We start from the raw sequence: 19319 nt of genomic DNA on the forward strand, positions 1-19319 counted from the left end.
AGAATAAGTATCCTGTATGCTGTTGCATCCTGTATGCTGTTGCATGCTGGGGCAGCAGGTTGAGGGTTGCGAACACAGCTTTTAGTTGTGAGTCAGTCGTGCAAAACACATTTCAGATGAGTTCATATTTGTTTTACACAAAGATAATAATTGGTTTACATAACAGTGTTTAAATGATTTAATCAATGATTACTAAGACTTCATTTTACAGTTGTGTACAGATGTCGACTAACCACAGATCAAAGCAATGAAGCTAGTGAGTAAAATGTTACTGTAACAGTGGGGAATGAATGCAAAAGCTACCCTGTTGTTTTCCTCTAATGAACCTGCTCTCTGTGTGCTTTGTCACGTTAGGAGCGCACACTGAGAAGCCTCCTGCAGCCGTCCAAAGAAAGCCTTTCAGAGCTGCTGCGTTATGTCTTGGAGTGCTGTGCTTTCTGATGATAACTGGAAACATCTTCTTCTTCATAGTGTAAGATGAAATACAACACTACAATTACTGAGAAACAAACACTGAACATGATGCATATTATTGGAAAGATTGGTACAACTACTGTATGTCTAGGAAGCGCATTTATTAAACGTTTTTCCACCAAAGGTTTCTCAGTTACACTAAAATACACTTCCCAGTGCTCCACAACCAAATCTACTAAAACAGGCTTTAAAGGAGAGGTTCAGATGTCTTTGTCCATCTTAATATAATACCGACATGCCATGTGTACGCTGAAAGAGTTACTGGTCGCTGTAATAATTCCTCCTGTCCATACTGCCTGTTACTGTAAGCGAGCCCTTCCTTACACAATTCCAATGTAAGCAACAGGGGGACAAAATCCACAGTCTTCGTTCTGTGTGAAAATGCATTCTAACATTCAGCTGAAGCTACTACGAGATTTCAGTCTCTTGGTCCTGGTAGCATGCTGGTTTATTGCTGGTGTTGTGTCTCAGCAGCAAACCAACGTGCGACTACCAGACTGCATCCTTCTGCCGCGGCTCAGCACGGAAACGCTGACCGTGGAAACAAAGGGAATACTGTACTCAAAACACATGAGCATCGGAAGGAACCCCTTCTGTTTGGGTAACTCAGACTAATGAAGCTGTTTTTATGTCCCTAACGTTTTACACTGCAGTTTAATTCAATTTTATTTATATAGCGCTAATTCATAACACAGGTTATCTCATTGCACTTTTCATATAGAGCAGGTGCAGACTGCACTCTTTACAGTATTACTTACAGAGACCCAACAGGTCACGCTAGGAGGGGATTACTTCAGAGCCAGTTCTGAGAGGAGGAACTAATCATTCATTCTTTCTCAACATATGGCATGAGTCAGAACGTATTCTTGAAGAGCATGTAGATAACATCTTTGACAGCTAAATATACTCCATACCTAAAATAAACATTTTCAGGATATCCCCTTTAAGGCGAGGCGAGTTTATCTGTATAGCACATTTCAACATCAAGGCAATTCAAAGAGCTTTACATCAAACATAAAAGAAACATAGACATTTAAATGCACTTAAAGAGTTAAATAGAAAATAAAAACAAGATAAAAGTGAAGTGTGAGAAATGAGTCAGTATTCGATGTAATGAAAGGCAGTTATCCAGTAGTTACGACCCCTCCACATACGCGGCAGGTTAAAGGACAGGTACACCAAATAAATTAATTATAGTTTGAAATAGAGTGATATTTAATTATGCAGAGGAAGTAACTTCATTCTGTCTTTAGATTAAAGGATATGGAAAACAAATACACAAACAGGATGGGAATGGGTGGACGGATCACCGCTGACAGAAACGCGAGACATTTTAAAGGTTTTTTGTTTCCATCACTAAAATAAGTTTTAAAAAGTAGAATAAAAGCAACTGAAAAAATAAAAAAAAATTTCAATACAGATTATATCAATTTACAAAGCTGAATTATGGGTTAAAAGAATTATTAATGTTTTTATTAATTCCAGATAATATAAATATCTGAAGTGAAATCCAAAAGTTTACTTCAAATTGAAAATAATCAGGAGTGACATCATTTTATTTGTCCTACAGGTTCTGGGCAACAGGATCGCCAGACCAGCACTGGGGCCAGTAAGCTGCAGCATACTGGGATCAACAAGGACGATGGACACTAAGCAGTTATTATAATGATAATAAGAAGAACTGGATCTGTGAGAAACACATTTACTGCATTCTCTGATGAGAAATTTTACATTTGTTCAGCTGTTTATTCTGTGTTGCATGCTAAATAACCTGGATTACATAGATATTGTTCCTCTGCCCTACATAGTGAACAATCTGGTGGGAAGTCGTCCACTCTGCAGCTTTACAAAAATATTACAATAAAAGTTAAAAAAAAACATGGAATCGCAGGTTGTCTTTACTTTGGCTCAGTTGATTAATACGTTTGTATTCAGTTAGATCTGTCTGTGTTTATTATGTGAAAATATGAAAGTCTGTGTTCAAATAGCCGGAGACGTCACACACATACCAACAGGGGGAGAGATGGCTGATTCCTGTGTCAGTGTTACTTGAGCCATTATCATAAGGGACAAAGCTCGTAGAGGAGACTTCCACAGAGCACTTACTGATGGAGTTACACTTGGGAGGAGTAAAGATTATGAATGCGTTTCGGAGAGACGGATGCATCTGACGGTGAATCAGACTGCAGTCCATCTTGAATGCTGCTTTGCATTTACACTTGGGCTGTTTTGCTATTCAAAAGCCATCCAATCCGCACAAGATGCATGCACTGGCCAAGTATAAATGGGGTACAAGTGTTTTAGTTGCATAATGTTAACCAGACCTTAACTACAATGCAGTTGCCATGCACGGATACTGCAGATATCAATATTGTAAAGAAATGTCAGCGTCCAACCTTCAGAATTGTTGTCACTGAATGTAATCTGCTGTTCTGAAGAACTGTTTAATGTCAGCATTCTGTTTGGCGCAGTCAGGTGAGAAACTACCTACATGATGTCGTTCTGCACGCCAGTCATCGGGCAGCCACAAAAAAGGTCCGTCTGTGTCTGAACAAACTGCTGCTGCACTCATGCAGATCAGATGCACGATAAACAACACGGCCACATCAGCAACGGCTGTAACTGTGAACAGCACAAATACAAGATAGATAAATGATTAAATCATGAAGGGAACACATTACTGTTAGTCTTTCAAATGTAAAAATTTCCTCGTTTTCATTTGAAGATCCTAGAAAGACGACACGGATAAAACGTATTACACATTCCACTGTGTTTTACACATAAAGCGCGTTTTCTAGCTTTTGTTATGGCTGTATTTGGGACACGTTTGTAACACTGGTCACTCATCTTGGATCCTTTTTCTCTGCTCCTCTACAGTGTTTTGGATCTATTATCTGTTCTCTGTATGTCACTAGTTGTGCATGTAGCAGAGCTAAGTCTTCATTCAGTCCAGCTGCACTTAAGGTAATAATCACATACCCTGCGTGTGTGTCAGTAAGGAAGATTTTCTATCATCTCCTTTGTGTTTTTATCAAATTAAAACAGCACAATTACATTTTAACATCATAAGTTTATTATCATTGAACCATAAATTAACCAGAATTTGACATTTCATTTTATCTACGAGACAGAACTAAAATAACTGTCCGGTGGAAACATCACATTTCCTGTGTCAGAGATACGTGTGTGTGTGCTATATGGGGAATCATGAAAGCAGCTATGCACAAATGTGTGAATGTGAGCGCACACCCTTGCTGTTGTGTGAAAACCTTGTATTTCCTTAGTCAGTGACAAAAAAACATCTTTATTTTTATGCTTCATAAATACGTTTCTATAGTTTATCTGAAGGGTTTCATAATTCCAATGACCGAACCACTGAATGCCTGAATTTAAGTCAAGTTTAAGTCAAGTGAGGTTCTTCAACTAACAGTAAAAGAGACGTTTAAGAGTGCATCTGTGTTAGTTTATCCGGCTGCAACTTCCTGGTTTGAAGGCTGCCCAACTCAAAGACGAGCATGCAGACAGTGAAACCTGGTCAGGTTCAGGAACGTTTTCAGTTTTTCAAAATGCCTGCAAGTGTTCCTGCTGCACCAGATTCGAGCTTGAATGTGAGATATACCCGAAAAGTTCAAGAGAACAGAGGAGCGGGAGAGAACAACCAGGTGGAGATCTTAGAGGATGAAGAGCATCGCGCTGATCTTGGGTCACAAAAAGCCAGTAAGTCCAAACTGATGTTGGAAAAGGGAAGTTAATGTCACATTTTGTTTGGCTATATTAATATTAGACATTGAGTGAAAATTCACACTTCATCAGTCAATTCACCACAAGTCACTATTCACTTTGGGTCATTATCAGGTGTGTTGGTGCTGTAATCTGGTGCCACGAGAGTCCTTATTCTTAAGGAGAGAATGACAATGAGTAACAAAGACTCCACAGTTCAAAGTGGCCACTTTAAAAATGTTGTCTATGTATTTTGCCTCTGTAGGACCACACACTCCAAAGGATCCTGTCAGAAGGTGTTTTACTGCAGCGACTCTGGGAGTGATGTATCTCCTGATATTGGCTGGAATCTTCATACGCTGTGAGGAATTAAGTTTTTAATCCAAATTGTCATAACGTGGGTCCCTCTCCGTTTTTTGTAATGTCATGTTTTAAGCTTTTTTTCTGTTAGATAACATAATCGGTTCACTGTGGTATTTTATTTCTCTTGTTGTGAAGCACTTTGTACTTTGTTTTGAGTTTTGTTATTTCAGCTATAAAAAGAAATGCAGAAGAGCAGAACACAGATGGAAGAAATCAGGTCTCCAGGTCCACTTTGTGGCCATGAAAGAGTTATTAAACCTTTATAATAGGATGGTGAAGGATGCAAGAACTTGCCATTTCTCTGCACTTATTTCTGCCCATCAGCACAACCCCAGATTCCTGTTTAAGACTGTGGATCAGTTAGTTAACCCAGCCTCTCCTTGTGCCCCTGCTGAGTGTGATGCTGATTGTGAAAAGTTTCTTTTGCATTTTGCTGGAAAGGTGGAGTTAATAAGATCTGATATCACCCCCAATCCTGCCTTTTTAGATGTGGATCACCTGCTCAGGGATTCGTTGAGCAATTTTTCTGCTGTTACTCTGCCTGAACTCGCAGACATCATGTTGCTTATGAGAGTGTCCTCCAGCCCTCTGGACAAAATCCCAACTAGGTTTTTATTGGAAGTTATGGATTGTATTGCTCCCCTTTTACAAATTATTTTTAACAGCTCGCTGTCTACTGGCTGCGTCCCAGATTACTTTAAAACTGCTTGTGCCCAGCCAGTCCTAAAAAAACCTGGGATTGATCCCACCCTCCTGGATAAATATCTCCTAATCTCCTTTTATTTCGAAGATTCTCGAAAAACTTGTATCTAAGCAGCTCCTTGCTGCTGTGGAAAACAATAATACCTTTGAAAAGTTCCAATCTGGCTTTCGTCAACACCACAGCACTGAAACAGCCCTTCTCAAAGTCACTAATGACCTTTTAATGAATGCAGACGCAGGCATGTGTTCAATTCTTGTGCTGCTGGACTTAAGTGCTGCCTTTGACACAAGTGATCATGGCATTCTTTTAGATAGACTGAGGCACTGGGTGGGCACATCTGGCACTGCACTAGACTGGTCCTCATCTTATCTGTCCAATAGGAAATTCTGTGTCAGCATTAATAACTTCATGTCATCCTTTTCCCATATCAAGTACGGTGTGCCTCAAGGTTCAATTCTGGGACAAATACTGTTCTCCTTATACATGCTTCCTTTGGGTGATGTAATCCGCAGACATGGTATTTCTTTTCATTGTTATGCGGATGACACACAGTTGTACCTCCCTGTCAAGCCCACTGACCTTAGTATGCTGAGTTCTCTGCAGGACTGCCTGTCTGACAAAAAATTGGATGTCGATAAATTTTCTTCAGCTCAACTCAAATATAACTGAAATCCTTGTTATTGGGCCCCAACACATCACTAAACAAATACTGCCATCTACTGGTACCCTGTCACAACATATCAAGCCTGTTGCAAGAAATCTTGGTGTCCTGTTTCAAAGAAATTTATGTGTTGAGCAACATATTATTAAGCTTGTCCAATTATGTTTTTATCATCTCAGAAATATTGCAAAAATCCGATCTATTCTAAATCTTAGTGATGCAGAAACTGTTGCACATGCTTTTATCTCCTCATGCCTCGATTATTGTAACCTGTAGCATGTTCACTTGTCTTAATCAAAAAACTTTGACACGACTGCAGACTGTACAAAACTCAGCTGCTAGGCTGTTAACCACGACCAAGAAGTACGACCACATAACACCTGTTTTAGCTTCTTTACATTGGCTCCCTGTTTGTTTTAGGACTGATTTTAAGATCTTATTGATTACTTTTAAGGCTCTTCATGGCCTGGCCCCAGATTATATTTTAGACCTTGTAAACCCCTATGAACCTTCACGTAGTTTGAAATCTTCGGGCAGGCGTCTTCTGTCTGTTCCTGAGTCCAGGATGAAAACTAAGGGGGACAGAGCTTTTGCCATCAGGGCACCGAGGCTCTGGAACAACTTGCCCGAAGAAATTAGGTTGTCTGAGTCAGTGACTTCGTTTAAGTCTCTTCTCAAAACACATTTTTATCGGAAAGCATATCCTAATTTTACCTGAACTGGATGTTTATTTTATTATTATTTATTATTATTTGAGTATTTCATTTCTTTATATTTAATCATTCACTGTGGTATTTTAATTCTCTTGTTGTGAAGCACTTTGTACTTTGTTTTAATAAGTTTGATAAGTTTTATTATCATTATTATTATTATTATTGTTGGATGTATAATGATTCAGTCAGCCACAGTTCGGACTGACTCTCAGCTTTGAAACAAAGTATAGCTGCAGATCATTCCTATTTATTCCTTCATGGACATGAGTTGTTTGGAAATGCAGAATGATTTGGTGTTGGTGTGTTTCTTTTGTTGCTGTGGTTCTCACCAGATATGTCAGTCACTTTGGAAAAAGACGAGCTGCAGACCAGATACGACAGACTGAGCAACAGCTGCAGCCAGCTCCAGGGAAAGATTTCAGGTAAGAAAGGTTTCAAAACAAATAAGCAAATACCAAAATACACAGGATCACACTTCGCACAGCTTACTTATTAAGCATACACATTTTCATATTGTCTTACTCTTTTATCTATTGTTGTTTTTCTCAAGACATGGCAGTCAACAACAGCCAGTTACAGAGGAGTTACGAAACACTGAGTACAAATCACAGCCAGTTATGGGATGAAGTGAAGCAGCTGAAGGACAAAACTGAAGGTGATGAAAGTTTCAAAACTAACAGTGAACACCAGTATCACACCGATTCACACGACGTAACTTCACTGTGCCTTTACTTTTAATTACAATTCTTTATGCTGTTGAACTGTTTTTCTATGTGTTGATTTTTGTTACAAATAAGATACAAAACCTGAGTGAAAATAAAAGTATTTACAGAGTAAACAACCTGAAAGGAAAAGTGGCAGGCAAGAAAGATCTGAAACTAAACAGAGAAACTACAAGTCTTATCAGTTCGACAGTGAATGACATGAAATCTATCTTTAAAACACTTGTTTGACATAAAGGGAAGCGGTGTCCTGAAGGATGGACGAGATTTGGACACAGCTGTTACTTTAAATCCAATGAGGAGAAAACTTGGCCTGACAGCAGATATGACTGTCGGAAGAAAGGAGCAGATCTGGTGACCATAAACAACGAAGAGGAACAGGTGAGTGTGTTTGTTACTGAGTGTGGGATCTTAGACGTATCTGCCAGTGATCGGTCACGTGTGTTTCTGACCTGCTGCCAGTCTGCTTCCTGTCTCGACCCTGTCACATTTATTTGTCCGTTTGGTCTGCCTTCAGCTCCCGACCTGTAAGCCTGTTCATGGACTGTTGATTCTAGTAAAATACCTGTAATTCAGCCTGCTTTGACTCCATTACACATGTGTCTTTACGATCATGCTGTCGTGTCCAGTGCTCAGTGTGTGCTGTACAGGTGGAGCCCCCTTGTGTTTGTTGTGGCTGATTGTCAAAGTGACAGTGATAACAAACAAAAACTACAGTCTGACTGTTTGTCATGATGTTGTATTATTTATTGGCTCATACCAAACTGCACGTTTGTTCAGTATATTTGGTTGTATTGTAACAATGGTTGGTCTACAGGAGGAGCTGAATTTCATCAGTCCTTTGAGTGTTTCTGATATATGCACCATAGAGGAACTGAAAAGTTGCAACAGATTTTCTTTTTCCTTCAGACATCACACATGTACTACAACAGAATTCCTGAATTATGAACGGAGAAATGATTATTGTCTCTTGCCAACTGCTAGAACTTTGTCAAAGAGCTGAACGTGAATGGAGAGTCCTGGATTGGTCTACGGAGAATATGGACACAAACAGGAGGGGAAAGGGCATGGGCATGGCTATGGGAATGGGAATGGGTGGACGGATCACCGCTGACAGAAACGTGAGACATTTTAAAGGTTTTTTGTTTCCATCACAATTCCATTTGTCACTAAAATAAGTTTTAAAAAGTAGGATAAAAGCAAATGAAAAAATAAACAATTTTATCAATACAGATTATATCAATTTACAAAGCTGAATTATGGGTTAAAAGAGTTATTAATCTTTTTATGAATTGCAGATAATATAAATATCTGAAGTGAAATCCAAAAGTTTACTTCAAATTGAAAATAATCAGGAGTGACATCATTTTATTTGTCCTACAGGTTCTGGGCAGCAGGATTGTCAGACCAGCGCTGGGACCAGTACCAGGACCAGTACGCTGCAGCATGCTGCAATCAACAAGGACAATGGACACTAAGCAAATATTCTGATTTTCAGAAGAACTGGATCTGTGAGAAACAGATGTCCTGCATTCTCTGATGACAGAGGGGTGTGTAGAGTTGGATCAGCTCCATCAAATCTGACCAAATCACATTTTACATTTGTTCAGCTGTTTATTCTGTGTTGCATGCTAAATAACCTGGATTACATAGATATTGTTCCTCTGCCCTACATAGTGAACAATCTGGTGGGAAGTCGTCCACTCTGCAGCTTTACAAAAATATTACAATAAAAGTAAAAAAAACAATAACACATGGAATCGCAGGTTGTCTTTACTTTGGCTCAGTTGATTAATACGTTTGTATCCAGTTAGATCTGTCTGTGTTTATTATGTGAAAATATGAAAGTCTGTGTTCAAATAGCCGGAGACGTCCCATACATACCAACAGGGGGAGAGATGGCTGATTCCTGTGTCAGTGTTACTTGAGCCATTATCATAAGGGACAAAGCTCGTAGAGGAGACTTCCACAGAGCACTTACTGATGGAGTTACACTTGCGAGGAGAGACGGATGCATCTGACGGTGAATCAGATTTCAATTAATCACAAATGCTCTGTCCATCTCTCACACTTCCTGTCTGTCTCTCTCTCACTTCAATAAGCTCCATTTCGGCTACTCCTGCATCCATTTAGCTACAGAAACCATTCAAATATCAAAACGTTCAGTTCTTTAATGACATTTATGCTATGATTCAGCTATTTCCTACCTTTGGTTCTGCCAGTGATTCCCCCAGGGGTACTTCTGCAGTAACCAGGGGGTACGTGGAAAAATTGTGCAGCTCAGCTAATTTGAAAATATAGAAATTTGGATTTTATGATACATATCTATAATAATAATAATAATAATAAAACTTTATTTATAGAGCACTTATCAAAACAAAGTACAAAGTTCTTCACAACAAGAAAAATAAAATACCACAGTGAATGACGAAATGTAATAAATAAAACACATAAAATACACAAAAGCAATAAAATAAACAGTAAAATAAACAGCCAGTTCAGGTAAAATCAGGATCTGCTTTCAGATAAAAATGTGTTTTGAGACGAGACTTAAACGAAGACACTGACTCAGACAACCTAATTTCTTCGGGCAAGTTGTTCCAGAGCCTCGGGGCCCTGATAGCAAAAGCTCTGTCCCCCTTAGTTTTCATCCTGGACTCAGGAACAGACGGGAGACCCCTGCCCGAAGATCTCAAACTACATGAAGGTTCATAAGGGATTACAAGGTCTAAAATATAATCTGGGGCCAGGCCATGAAGAGCCTTAAAAGTAATCAACAAGATCTTAAAATCAATCCTAAAACCAACAGGGAGCCAGTGTAAAGAGGCTAAAACAGGTGTGATGTGGTCATACTTCTTGGTCCTGGTTAACAGCCTAGCAGCTGAGTTTTGTACAGTCTGCAGTCGTGTCAGAGTTTTTCTCAATAATCAAGGCGTGAGGAGATAAAAGCATGTACAACAGTTTCTGCATCACTAAGATTTAAAATAGATCGGATTTTTGCAATATTTCTGAGGTGATAGAAACATGATTGGACAAGCTTAGTGATATGTTGCTCAAAACATAAATTGCTATCAAACAGGACACCAAGATTTCTTGCAACAGGCTTGATATGTTTTGACAGGTTACCAGTGGATGGCAGTATTTGTTTAGTGATGTGTTGGGCCCAATAACAAGGATTTCAGTTTTATTTGAGTTGAGCTGAAGAAAATTTTTCGACATCCATTTTTTTTATGTCAGACAGGCAGTCCTGCAAAGAACTCAGCGTACTAAGGTCAGTGGGCTTGACAGGGAGGTACAAATGTGTGTCATCCGCATAACAATGTAAAGAAATACCATGTCTGCGGATGACATCACCCAAGGGAAGCATGTATATGGAAAACAATATTGGTCCCAGAATTGAACCTTGAGGCACACCATACTTGATATGGGAAAAGGATGACATGAAGTTATTAGTGCTAACACAGAATTTCCTATTGGACAGATAAGATGCGAACCAGTCGGTGCAGTGCCAGATATGCCCACCCAGTGCCTCAGTCTATCTAAAAGAATGCCATGATCAATTGTGTCAAAGGCAGCACTTATGTCCAACAGCACAAGAATTGAACACATGCCTGCATCTGCATTCATTAAAAGGTCATTAGTGACTTTGAGAAGGGCTGTCTCAGTGCTGTGGTGTTGAAGAAAGCCAGATTGGAACTTTTCAAAGGTATTATTGTTTTCCACAGCAGCAAAAAGCTGCTTAGATACAAGTTTTTTGAGAATCTTCGAAATAAAAGGCAATTTGGAGATTGGGCGGTAGTTATCCAGGAGGGTGGGATCAATCCCAGGTTTTTTTAGGACTGGCTGGACAGAAGCTGTTTTAAAGAAATCAGGGACGCAGCCAGTAGACAGCGAGCTGTTAAAAATAATTTGTAAAAGGGGCACAATACAATCCATAATTTCCAATAGAAACCTAGTTGGGATTTTGTCCAGAGGGCTGGAGGATACTCTCCTAAGAAACATGATGTCTGTGAGTTCGGGCAGAGTAACAGCAGAAAAATTGCTCAAAGAATCCCTGAGCAGGTGATCCGCATCTAAAAAGGCAGGATTGGGGGTGATATCAGATCTTAATAACTCCACCTTTCCAGCAAAGTGTAAAAGAAACTTTTCACAATCAGCATCACACTCAGCAGGGGCACAAGGATTAACTGGGTTAACTAACTGATCCACAGTCTTAAACAGGAATCTGGGGTTGTGCTGATGGTCAGAAATAAGTGCAGAGAAATGGCATGTTCTTGCGTCCTTCACCATCCTATTATAAAGGTTTAATAACTCTTTCATGGCCACAAAGTGGACCTGGAGACCTGATTTCTTCCATCTGCGTTCTGCTCTTCTGCATTTCTTTTTATGGCTTCGAATACTGTCATTTAACCATGGCTGTTTTCTAGTCTTTGAATTTTGTCTATTTTTCAGAGGAGCTATGAGATCTAAGGTTGAAGAACACAGGTAGTTAAAATAATCAACCAAATTGTTGGTTTTGGAGGAATCGGGAAACACACTGCCAGGAGAACTGAACAGTGTACAGAATTTTGAGGCACTATGCTTATTAAGGATGCGTGTGTACTTAGAGTGGGATAAGACAGTACTAGCAGCCTCTAATTCACAGTTAAAAACAATGCATAGGTGATCAGATACAAACATGTCCCTGGTTTCCACAGATGGGGTTTTCAGGCCCAAAGTAAAGACTAGGTCTAAGGTGTGGCCACGGGAATGAGTTTGGCCAGACACATGTTGTTGTAAGTTGAAAGAGTTAGTGATATTTAAAAAATCAGCAGCAAGGGCATTAGAGGAGTCATCAACGTGAATATTAAAATCACCACAAAGAACAATTCTATCATAATTTAAAACAAGACTGGATAAAAACTCAGGGAGTTCCAACAAGAAGGAGCCAGCTGGTTTAGGGGGGCGATATATAATAGCAAATATGATTGGAAGTGGGCCACCAAGTTTAAACATGAGCACTTCAAAGGATGAAAAATCGTTGCAAGCTATGAGGTCACACTTAAAATGCTTCCTATAGACAGTAACGAGGCCCCCACCACGACCACAGACCCTAGGGCGGCTAAAGCAGTCAGAATCAGGAGGGCACAATTCAGCCAGCTGTCTGTGATCACCAGGACATAACCAGGATTCAGTTAAAAACATAAAGTCTAAACCAGTTGAAGAGATATAATCATTTAAAATAAACGTTTTGTTAGAGAGGGATCTTACATTCAGAAATGCCATCTTTAAAAGTCTGTGCTGGTTCAGATTTGATGTTGAGACTGGAGGTCGGGTTTTGGCCCGGATCTTTATTAAGTTATTATTATCGCTGTGTCGGCTGTGTCTGTTTCACACTAAGGACCTATCCGAAATTACCACAGGAATTTTAAAGGTGGCACTAGAGGCATCTGGGCTCCAGATAGCAGCACTATGATCAGTCCACAAGGGGGAGGTAGTGACAGCAGAGGGTGCGTGGCTGTTTTTGGTGGGCAGAGAAGAGGAAGAAGAAGAGCGAGGGGAAACAGGTGATGTAAATAGTCAACTACATGAGGAGGACAGCACAGAGTGCTGCAGGTTAGCCGCCAGCATGCGACTACCTGACTTGTTTGGGTGGAGACCATCTCGTGCAAACAAGGAAGAACGATCCCAGAATAAGTTAAAGTTGTGAATAAAACCAACGTCATGGGTGCTGCAGACAGACTGGAGCCAGGTATGAAGGCTGAGTATCCTGCTAAAACGGCCAATTCCCCGAACCAGTGTAGGAATTGGACCCGAAATGAAAGCATGCTTTCCGGTGCTGTTGAGCAGGTCGAAGAGGTGGATGAAGTCTGCTTTCGGGCGGTGTCATTGGTGCCGATATGGACTATGATTTTCGTGATAGCGGTCGAGAGTGCAGCCAGAAGTCCGGGGAGCTTTTTGAGGATGTCGGGGGTCGTTGCTCCGGGAAAACAGCGATCGCATTAGCAAAGCGGATATTCCTCACTATGGAATCTCCAACAATCAGCATAGTTGGGGGGATGAGAGGAGGCGATGATTGTGGAGCCCGCCGAGTTCCATCAGCCGTCCCTGGGAAAGCTGTGGCCGGGGACTGCTGCGGCGAGGGGGCGGCGTCCTTCTTAGCAGAGGTGTTCTCTGCTGTCTCAGGACGAATGAGACCCCCAGAGCTTCTCCTGATCACGGCCTCTTTCAGTAACTTGAGGCGAGAGGAGGAGGAAGACTAGGCTGCTGGAAAAAGGGAGCGTCCCTGCAGTGGAGGAAAGTCCTGCGTGTCCAGGATGTCAAACCTGTTGGCCAGCGGGAGGTCCCGATGTGAAGGTGGAGGAGTCGGGCGCTTTGCACCATGTCTGTCCTTACAGGCTACAGTCCAGTGCTCCGGTTGGCGTGGAGTCGAACTCACCGGAGCCTTCTCACCACCCCCGCCGGCGAGTGACCGTGCATCCACTGGGGCTCGGCACGGGGTAGAAATGGCCATGGCTTTGTGCTTCGCACCCATGAGGAGCCATGGGTCATCAGGCTTAGCTGAAGCGGCCTCATGCTCCGGGGCGCCAGTGATGATGGAGCCGAGCCACGGAAGAGTGGGATCATTGTCCAGTGCTGGAGTGGAGCAGTCCGGGGAGTGAGATGGGATGGTCGCAGTCCGGCTTGCGCAGGCAGAGGAGCTGAGGACTGCCAGGTGTTTTGCCTGGGCCGAGGTGACGGTGGATCCACGTGATCCCGTTGGACATCGTCTCAGACCGGGGGCCCCTGTTTATCTCTCAGGTTTGGAAATCCTTCTGTCAAGCCCTGGGAGCGACCATCAGCCTTTCCTCCGGATTCCATCCTCAGTCAAACGGTCAGACGGAGAGGGTGAACCAGGACCTCGAGGCAGCTCTCCACTGCGTAGCCACCTCCAATCCATCCTCCTGGGGTTCCCAACTCCCCTGGGTTGAATATGCACACAACCCTCTTACCTGTGCTGCTTCTGGTCTCTCTCCATTCAAGTCTTCGCTTAGGGTGCCAGCCTCCTCTGTTCCCATCCCAGGAGAGTGAGCTTGCGGTCCCGTCCGTACAACATCACCTCCGTCGTTGCCACAAAGTCTGGAGGGAGACCCGAGCAGCACTTCTCTGATCGACCGACAAGAACCTCCAGATTGCGGAGCGACACCGGATTCCAGCACCCACATACGAACCAGGTGAGTGTTTGGTTATCTTCCAAAAATATCCCTTTAAGGACCAAGTCCAAGAAACTGTCTCCCCGCTATATTGGCCCGTTGGTCATTGATCGCATCATTAACCCCTCTGCCGTCAGACTCAAACTACCCCGCTCCATGAGAGTTCATCCAACATTTCATGTCTCACAACTCAAACCAGTCTCCTCCAGCACTCTGTGCCCTCTCAACAAATTCCAGCAAATATCGGCTGGGATATTCATGCGCTGTGAGGATTAGCTTTTTATTCTATATTAACATATCAGGCTCTACTTTGTTCTCCGTTTGGTAATTTCCTGATCTTGTAATCCTCCTGTGGTGTTTGGGAGCCCCAGCAAAGTGCGCATGGTGCACAGGTGGGAGGAAAGCGCGAACATAGGCTGCAGAAAGCAAGTTGGTGGTATTTTGCTGAAAACTGGGTCTTACACATCTCATTGAGAACACACGTCTCAGAACCAAGTCTGTTTCTTAAACAAAGTCATTCCTTGCCAGATTGTTAATTGTGTCAACAAGAGCAAATTAAATACTTGGAGAAAATGCGCAGCAATAATTGAATAATGCTTAAAATGTAAATTAACTACTTTAAATAACCAGTCTCAGATCAGTAGATGCCTTTAAAGCAGCATCAAAGGTTAAAGCAGGTTTGTCAGTAAAGCAGTCTGCATCAATTAAATAAATTAATGAGTGATTCTGACACTGTGCTGTTCACAGCTGCTTTATACTGTATGAAAAGCTTCTCCTTCAGTTCATTACATTTCTGCAGCCTCTGATTTGAGAATGTCACGTCAGGGCACAGTGCCATTATGCACAGTTATCCTTTACGTTTAGCTTCAATAAATCACTTCCAAATAACACCAGGCTAACAAAATAACCACACACACACACACACACACATCAGACTGGTTGGTTATTACTGTCTTCTTTCCAACGTAGTTTTTTTCTCTAAGCAAAAGTGGCTTTTCACGTTTTACTTTTCTGATGCAAGATACACTAGAAGGGGTGTCAGATTTAAGCGATCATATACAGTGCCTTGCGAAAGTATTCGGCCCCCTTGAACTTTGCGACCTTTTGCCACATTTCAGGCTTCAAACATAAAGATATGAAACTGTAATTTTTCGTGAAGACCCTAACAACAAGTGGGACACAATCATGAAGTGGAACGAAATTTATTGGATATTTCAAACTTTTTTAACAAATCAAAAACTGAAAAATTGGGCGTGCAAAATTATTCAGCCCCCTTAAGTTAATACTTTGTAGCGCCACCTCAAGTCGCTTGGGGTATGTCTCTCAGTTTTGCACATCGAGAGACTGAAATTTTTGCCCATTCCTCCTTGCAAAACAGCTCGAGCTCAGTGAGGTTGGATGGAGAGCATTTGTGAACAGCAGTTTTCAGTTCTTTCCACAGATTCTCAATTGGATTCAGGTCTGGACTTTGACTTGGCCATTCTAACACCTGGATATGTTTATTTTTGAACCATTCCATTGTAGATTTTGCTTTATGTTTTGGATCATTGTCTTGTTGGAAGACAAATCTCCGTCCCAGTCTCAGGTCTTTTGCAGACTCCATCAGGTTTTCTTCCAGAATGGTCCTGTATTTGGCTCCATCCATCTTCCCATCAATTTTAACCATCTTCCCTGTCCCTGCTGAAGAAAAGTAGGCCCAAACCATGATGCTGCCACCACCATGTTTGACAGGGGGGATGGTGTGTTCAGGGTGATGAGCTGTGTTGCTTTTACGCCAAACATAACGTTTTGCATTGTTGCCAAAAAGTTCAATTTTGGTTTCATCTGACCAGAGCACCTTCTTCCACATGTTTGGTGTGTCTCCCAGGTGGCTTGTGGCAAACTTTAAATGACACTTTTTATGGATATCTTTAAGAAATGGCTTTCTTCTTGCCACTCTTCCATGAAGGCCAGATTTGTGCAGTATACGACTGATTGTTGTCCTATGGACAGAGTCTCCCACCTCAGCTGTAGATCTCTGCAGTTCATCCAGAGTGATCATGGGCCTCTTGGCTGCATCTCTGATCAGTCTTCTCCTTGTATGAGCTGAAAGTTTAGAGGGACGGCCAGGTCTTGGTAGATTTGTAGTGGTCTGATACTCCTTCCATTACAATATTATCGCTTGCACAGTGCTCCTTGGGATGTTTAAAGCTTGGGAAATCATTTGTATCCAAATCCGGCTTTAAACTTCTCCACAACAGTATCTCGGACCTGCCTGGTGTGTTCCTTGTTCTTCATGATGCTCTCTGCGCTTTAAACGGACCTCTGAGACAATCACAGTGCAGGTGCATTTATACGGAGACTTGATTACACACAGATGGATTCTATTTATCATCATTAGTCATTTAGGTCAACATTGGATCATTCAGAGATCCTCACTGAACTTCTGGAGAGAGTTTGCTGCACTGAAAGTAAGGGGGCTGAATAATTTTGCACGCCCAATTTTTCAGTTTTTGATTTGTTAAAAAAAGTTTGAAATATCCAATAAATTTCGTTCCACTTCATGATTGTGTCCCTCTTGTTGATTCTTCACAAAAAAATTACAGTTTCATATCTTTAAAGCCAAAATTACAGGTGTGCCACAGGTTCCCACTCCTGTGGCTCTGTACATCAGACAGAGATGAACATGTAAATGACTTGATTACTCACATGTCACGTACAGTTAGCTGAGCATCCCTCAAAATGTTTAAAAATATTAAATGTCTCACACACACAGTAACTCGATGTCATCATCACTTCTAGCAGTGCAGCTCAGTGTGCATCGTTCCAGCTGCTATCATAAAAATGACTGTGTACTCAACTCACACTGAGTTGAAATGAAACAAGTGCACAGAAATTCGGTAAACTCAGGAAAATAACATAAATAGACAGTCTCATATTGCGTTTTGCTGTAGTTTGTGGCTTGTGATGTTAAGGAGACACAGACGGAAGAGATACTGCACTCGTTGCGTTGTTGTGCATGAAAGCTTCGCAGGTAAAAACACCTGTGTTACAGCTGACGTAAAACAAAGGATTGGATCAGGCTCAATAGTTCAACATAGCTGATACCTTTCAGTTAACAAATGCCTTGATCAGTCCCGATCCCGATCTTTGAGATCGGATCAAACCTAGAAAACATATTTATGAATATTATCGCCATATTCTGTAAATAGAGCCCCCTAAAACTTACACACTGAGCCTTTTAAGCCAAAGTGCACCAGGCAGAAAAATGGGAAACAGGTGCACAAAAAAGGGGAATTCCAGGTTGAATGGCTGACAGTGATATTTACTAAAAAACAGCAAAGAACTTCACACTTCAGCTTTTTGTTTAGCTTTTGTTCTCACCAGATATTTTAGCCATGTTGGATGCACAAAAAGAGGCAGAAAGAGACTAGCTCAAAATCAGTGTGAACCAGACGCGAGCATCAATCTCACTAAAGAGAGAGATGAGCTTCAGACCAGATATAACATCCAGAGCAAAAACTACACACAAAGAAGAAAAACTAAATATGCTGAAGGCTTCAAACAGATCTTTTCAGTCTTGTCAATGTGACATTAACTTGACTTTTTTTTGGTGTTTTGCTTGTCATATTTTACCTGCCAGATTTGTAGAGCTTCATGTCTGTATATTTTATTAAAGTTCTTGTCGTAAGGGGTGCTGTATGGAGGTATGTGGACCCAAAAGCAATGAGCAGGTAATGAGTGACAGAGTGAGTCATAGAAAAATAAGAGACATCCTGCAGAAATGCATGAAAGTGCAGGGGGAGTTCTTAGATAATTAGAATAGTTAAAATTAGGATTAGAATAAGTTCTCTTTCAAATCAAACTTCTCTTTCACGAGTGGAAAGTATTGTTCTTGCAACTGCAAACGTTGCTTAACCATGTCATGTGATCTGCTACTTCAGCACACCTTAAGAACAAATATTACTGGGACGACTGCAGAGAACTGCAGATGAACATTAAACAGACGCAAAACAAGGGGAAACTGCACTTAGCTGCAAAACTTTATGGGCGTGTTTGCACTGTAATATCATTAGCGCAATATCTTTTGTCAACTGGACCTTGAGACGGGGCAGATAGCGGTTGCAAATGCCATTCTTTGTGAATTTGCCCCTCTGTGTTTGTGGTTCACATTGCTGCTACTTCCTTGATGCTCTTTACTGAAAGCTGCCTGACACAGAGAGTAACAGACAAACAGTAAAGCCTGGTCAAAAATAAGTTAGTTTTTTAGCAACATGTCTACAAATATTCAAGATGTTTGAATGTGAGATATACCAGAGGAGTCCAAGAGGACAGTGGAGAATGTGAAAAGAGTGAGGTGGAGATCCTAGAGGATGAAGACCATCACATCAATACTGGGTTACAGAAAACCGGTAAGCATGAAATAACTGCAAATGAATATTAGAAAAGAATCAGAGACTCAACAAAGCCACTTTAAACATGCTAGTTCTGTGTGTATTTAGCCCCTTTAGGACCACACACTCAAAAGAATCCTGTAGCTGTCAAAAGAGGCAATTTCAGAGCTACTGCAGTGAGTTTTTATTCCATTATAACATATTGTATTATTCGTTCTGAAAGTCAGTGTTTTTGTCAGTCCTAATTTATCTAACATTTGAAGGAGAATCTCTGTATTTGATTACTGTATGTAATTGAGAAAAACTGCAACAGGAAAGATAGTAGGTACCTACCTTTTCTGGTTCGTGAACAATTCTTGTCTGTTCTTGTTTTTTTGTTGTTGTATTTTCACATATGTGCCATCTAAAATGTTATTGT

The 19319-nt window shown here is 41.3% G+C and overlaps 2 protein-coding genes across 9 annotated transcripts in view; one reads left to right on the forward strand and one right to left on the reverse strand.

Moving 5' to 3' along the window:
* The window catches only part of LOC122864185 (collagen alpha-1(XIV) chain), a 216780-nt gene that overhangs the window by 75566 nt on the left and 121895 nt on the right, over window positions 1-19319 (reverse strand). The window lies entirely within an intron of this gene.
* LOC122864187 (CD209 antigen-like protein C) lies at window positions 3752-9104 on the forward strand. Its single transcript, XM_044171366.1, has 7 exons — window positions 3752-4191; window positions 4460-4555; window positions 6967-7056; window positions 7185-7289; window positions 7595-7737; window positions 8341-8477; window positions 8740-9104. The coding sequence occupies exons 1-7, from the start codon at window positions 3990-3992 to the stop codon at window positions 8894-8896; spliced, it is 930 nt and encodes a 309-aa protein (XP_044027301.1). The 5' UTR covers window positions 3752-3989; the 3' UTR covers window positions 8897-9104.

Source organism: Siniperca chuatsi, linkage group LG17 (genome assembly GCF_020085105.1).
Source record: "Siniperca chuatsi isolate FFG_IHB_CAS linkage group LG17, ASM2008510v1, whole genome shotgun sequence".
In the NCBI taxonomy this organism is placed as follows: domain Eukaryota; kingdom Metazoa; phylum Chordata; class Actinopteri; order Centrarchiformes; family Sinipercidae; genus Siniperca; species Siniperca chuatsi.

What these genes read in the sequence shown, in the direction of transcription:
- LOC122864187 (XM_044171366.1), top strand. Translation starts at nt 3,990, where the DNA reads ATGCAGACAGTGAAACCTGGTCAGGTTCAGGAACGTTTTCAGTTTTTC. An exon ending in GGCTGGAATCTTCATACGCT is followed by an intron (nt 4,556 to 6,966) that starts GTGAGGAATTAA and finishes GGTTCTCACCAG; the next exon opens with ATATGTCAGTCACTTTGGAA. An exon ending in TAAACAACGAAGAGGAACAG is followed by an intron (nt 7,738 to 8,340) that starts GTGAGTGTGTTT and finishes GCCAACTGCTAG; the next exon opens with AACTTTGTCAAAGAGCTGAA.